Genomic DNA, 4,838 nt, shown 5'->3' with positions numbered 1-4,838 from the left:
CTTTTTTTTTTTTAACTTTTCCCTTTTTTTTGCCTGCACTGGGTCTTCGTTGCTGCGCGTGGGCTTTCTCTAGTTGGGGCAAGCGGGGCTACTCTTCGTCGCGGTGCGCGGGCTTCTCGTTGCAGTGGCTTCCCTTTGTTGCAGAGCACGGGCTCTAGGCGCGTGGGCTTCAGCAGCTGTGGCACGCGGGCTCAGTAGTTGTGGCTCGCAGGCTCTAGAGCGCAAGCTCAGTAGTTGTGGCGCACGGGCTTAGTTGCTCCGCAGCATGTGGGATCTTCCCGGACCGGGGCTCGAACCCGTGTCCCCTGCATTGCCAGGCAGATCCTTAACCACTGCGCCACCAGGGAAGTCCCCTGACTTATAAAATTATAGTGATTTCTTCCTGTTGTGATTTCACTTTTTGCCTGGAAACTTGCATCTAAGATCAGATGTGTACCGACCCTACCGATAAAGGGCAATTGGTCTGTTGGCTTCAAAGGTGTTCTTTTCCAAGAAACCCAACTTTAAAATGTTTCAGGGAGTTCCCTGGTGGCCTAGTGATTAGGATTCCATGCTTTCACTGCTGGGGCCCAGGTCAATCCTTGGTCGGGGAACTGAAATCCCGCCAAAAAAAAAAAAAAAGTTTCAGTACCCAGGCCGCGGGCTGGATTTAAGTGCATTGAAGAGCACAAGTGTTTGTTGAGTCCTGAACGCTGTTTTGTTTCTTTCCACTCATCCCTGATGAAACAGCTTTATTGTTTTCTTCTAATTCATAAAAGGCACCTCTCTGAGTAAAGAAGTTGGGGGCAGGGCGCTCTGCCTACTCGAGCCCCCACACAGGGCCAGCATCGGGAGGTGGGAGCCTTTCCTTTCTGCCAGGGAAGGCTCAGGGCCTGTCTGAGGAAGTTAAATGAGCAGGAACTGGCCGCCTGCATCGGGGGAGGGCTGAGATGAACTTGGTAGAGGACCTCGGAGAACAGCCGACAGCCAGCGACAGCCAGCGAGGGGAAAGGCGCTTGGCACCCAGGAGCAAGGGCTCCCACTGCTCCCCCAAGTCCAGCTTCAGCTGCAGGCTTGTGGCTCTCCCTGGCCCCAGCAGGCGTGCCACCAAGCTCAAAACCTCTGGCACCAGACAATGGGCTATCTCAAGAACTTTGTCTTCCTCAGTCCTCATGGAGCTGGGGAGAGAGATGAGCCTCCTGGCACGAATGGGGGGCCCAGGCCCAGAGAGGTGAGGTGACTTGCCCAGGACACACAGCACAGGTGTGATGCGTAGTCAGGTGTGCCCAACCCCAAAGCCTGTGTACTTTGACTACCCTGAGCCTTCCTGCAAAGAGTGGCTGAAGCGGGGGAATGGCTGAGATGACCTCTCCTGATGCCTGCTCCGAGGTCTGGGACTTGACCTGATGTTCCAGCTTTGGCCAAGGAGATGCTAGTCGAGTTGGTGAGCTGGCATCCCTCAGGTCACTGATAGGTATGGGTTTTCAAGGCCAGGAAAACCTGTGTAGCTCTTTCTTGCTTTCGTCCTAAAGACACTAAGGAACCCAGCACAGGCAGCCCCAGTGGGCAGCCCCCAACGCTGGCGGCTGGGAGGCTGCTCAGCACTCCCCCTGACCCCCACCCCACTCCCCATCCCTGGGAGGGACACAGGCAGGAGCCATACAACCCCATGATGCAATATGAAGCAACACCTCAAAGCTATGACCTTTCCCCGCCACTGCCAACCCCATCCCCGTGTTTGCTTACACAGCAGCGGCCTTGGGCAATAACACCACTTTGATCCTGCGACTGGGGTCAGGTCTTGGCCTCTGTGTCTGGATAAAGAAGTTTCTGCTCCCTTTCCCCACCTGCAAAGTCAGACCACTTGGAACCCCCGCCTGCCTCCCCTGTCGGGCTGCTGTAGGTACCCGGGGGAGAATGTATATAAAGTGTCCTGCAAATAACAGTACGCATTAGGGGGTCAATATCCTCCCTCTTCACCCTCATGGACCACCCCCCTAACCTGGGGTGGGCGGTGGGGACGAAAAGAGAATGTTTATACAGACACTGGATCAACTCCCACCTCTGTTCTCTCCCTTTCCCCAAGGCTCCTACAAGGTAAGTGGTGTTCCTTTCACTAGGAGGAGGGTTCAGAGGTGAAGGGAACTGCCCGAGGCCACACCAGGATGTAAACTCAGGTCTGTCTGACTCTCACCTTTTGCCCCTTACAAACAGGACTGAAGGCACTGGGGGCACAAAACTGAGGCCAGAGGGGAAGTTACTCGCCTGAAAGGGGCAGAAGTGGCTGTCGGGTTTCTAAGGCCCTGTTTCCAGCTCCTCTTGGGGGTCTTTCCTTCCAGGGACACCCACACTCCCCTGGGTGTTACATCTGGACAGTTGAGCCCACGGGGTGCCTCTGTGATCCCACCACAAGCGAGGGACTGTGAACTCAGCAGGATCTCACGTGCCCTAATATTCCCCAAATGTCTTGTACGGGAGGCTTTCCAGGCGGCCCGGCCTTCGCACAGTTCCTCACCCTTCTCAAAATACCTTTCCAGCCACTGCTGCATTTAATAAATACACAGCCAGGTGGGTAGGGCTGGCATTACTCTTTTCATTTTATAAGGGAACCCAAAGAGGCCAAGCAATTAACTGATTGAGGTCCCAGCACAAAGGAGGAGCAGGGCTTAAACTGGGGTCCATGCTCCCTGGCCTCCAGATGGGAACTGGAGGGGGGGGGGAAGCGGGCCACGGAGAGGGGGACAGACTTTAGAATTCGGGGCTTCCAGGGGGTCTTACCCGCAGCCGCAGGCTTTTCCCCTCTCTGAGCCTCAGTTTACTCATCTCTAAAATGGGAGTAAGGAGATGGGATCCGGCATCTCTAAACTCTCCCTTTACTTATTCTGTCTGCTTCAGAGCAAGCTGGGGAGCAGCTAGAGAAACAATTCCACCTCTCCTCCCTCCAGCGGCAGCTTAAGTCCCGAGGAGAGAAGGTGCCTTGAACCAAGGCCAGGAGGAGCCTGCAGGAGCTCCGTGCCCGGAGTCTCTGGAAGGTGCTAAACAAACTTGAATCTTCAACTCCAGAACTTCAGAGAGCAAGCTGGGCAGGAAGAACACGGGGCTCGGAGAAAGCCACGATGGGGAGGGCAGAGCCCTGCTCTTCCCACTAACTACCCAAGTGGCCTTGACCTACTCCTTCCTCTGTGCACCACAGCCTCTCTTCTGACCGATGAGGCGACCTTCCAGGCCCTCCAGCTCTAAGAGTGTTGGAAGCAGCTTTCACAGCACTCTCTCCTCAGAGGCGCAGAAAGGAAGGGATTTTTCAACAAGTTAGTCCAAACGTTGCACAGCAGTTGGATTCCACAGAGGCGCCCTGACTGAGGACAAAGCCGCAGCCCCCTCCAGCCATCCTGAGGGCTCAGCCAGCCTGGGCCCCGAGGGGCCCTGAGAGCAGTGAGGTCCTGGCCACCAGAGGTGTCCAGGCAGGGGCTGGAAGGAGCCCGGAAGGGATGATGGCAAGACCTCTGCGGTCATCTCTGTTAGGAGTTTCTAGCTAGAACGCAGCATTTCCTCTCCTGAGACTCCCCCCACCTCCAGCAGTGTAGAACCCTCCCCGCAACACACACACCCCCTTTGTCCAAAGGAGAGAACTCTTGAGCCATCTCCCTAAAGATGCCTAGCGGAGGGGCTCCCTGCTGGCCCTGGGAGGTGGGGAGTGGGCAGCATGATGGTGCATCCTGGTTTAGAGCGCTGGTTTGAAACTAGGCAGCACTGGGTTCAAATCCTAACTCTGCCACTTAACTGAGCAAGTAACTTAAGGAAGGTCAGGGGGTCCAGGAGAGCTGGAGGGAGGGACGGGGTGCTGGGGAAGAGCATTGTTCATGTCTCTAAGAATTTCTGAAGAACTAGAGAGGTCCTGAGGAAGCTTCTGTTCAGCGACGCACGTGTGGCTCACGGACACTTTGGGGCATGTGGTGGAGATGGTGCCTGGGCATGGATGTGGGTGGATATGTCATCGGTCACCTCTGCTGATGCCACTCCATACAGATGCTAGGTCGCGCCTTAGCGTGTGGCTACGGGAACACATGAGGATGGCTTCATGTATCAGAGCTTGAAAAGCCTTTAGGTTGGGCTCTACCCTTTCATTTTACAGATGGAAAGACTGAGGCCCGCATGGGGGTACTGAGGGCAAAACGTGGAGAGGGTCTCAGACATCCTACTCCCCATCTCTCCATTGGGCATTGCTCCCCAGGGACCATCCCCACCACGGGGACACCTACCTACTGCATCTGGCTCCGGCTGCGTGCCCAGGTACCGCCCTTGGGCCCGTGAATCCACCAGCTGGAACCTCTTTGATTCGAGGTTCTCCAGCACCTGCTCGTAGGTCTTGAGCAGGGAGCGGTCCAGTGTGGCTTTGAAGACAGCTGGCTCTGGGCGTGAGGGCTCAGATGTCACCGGGTGGCCCTCCTTCAGCCAGTTCCGGAAGCCACCATTGAGCACGGATACGGTGCGATGGCCAAACACACGGAACATCCACCAGACCCGCGGCGCATAGAAGCTGCCCAAGTTGTCACCATCGTACACCACCACATGCGTGTCGTTGCTGATGCCCAGGCTGCCCACGTAGTCGGCGAAGCCCGCCTTGCTGGGCAGCATCATCTCGTAGGGCGACGCTCTGTCCCGGCACTCCTCAATGTCAAAGAAGGAGGCGCCGGGCACATGGCGCTCTAGGTATTCCTTGCGGGCCTCGCGGGTGCCCGGCGAGTACCAGGAGGCGTCCAGCACTCGAAGGCCGGGGCCCAGCTTGCCAGCCCGGACGGACTCCGCCAGCCACTTGGTGGAGACCAGCGCCCGGTACAGCACCTGCTGAACCATGGTTT

The 4,838-nt window shown here is 56.6% G+C and overlaps 1 protein-coding gene across 1 annotated transcript in view; it reads right to left on the bottom strand.

Annotated features, from left to right (window-relative positions):
• The window catches only part of TST (thiosulfate sulfurtransferase), a 14,001-nt gene extending 9,163 nt beyond the window's left edge, over positions 1-4,838 (bottom strand). Inside the window, exon 1 of the mRNA XM_007111770.3 lies at positions 4,239-4,838. Coding sequence (XP_007111832.1) covers positions 4,239-4,833 — 595 coding nt within the window. The 5' untranslated portion in view covers positions 4,834-4,838. The remainder of the gene's footprint in view (positions 1-4,238) is intronic.

This window comes from Physeter macrocephalus, chromosome 6, assembly GCF_002837175.3.
Source record: "Physeter macrocephalus isolate SW-GA chromosome 6, ASM283717v5, whole genome shotgun sequence".
Taxonomy (NCBI): domain Eukaryota; kingdom Metazoa; phylum Chordata; class Mammalia; order Artiodactyla; family Physeteridae; genus Physeter; species Physeter macrocephalus.
This window is presented reverse-complemented; position numbering and strand designations above follow the sequence as displayed.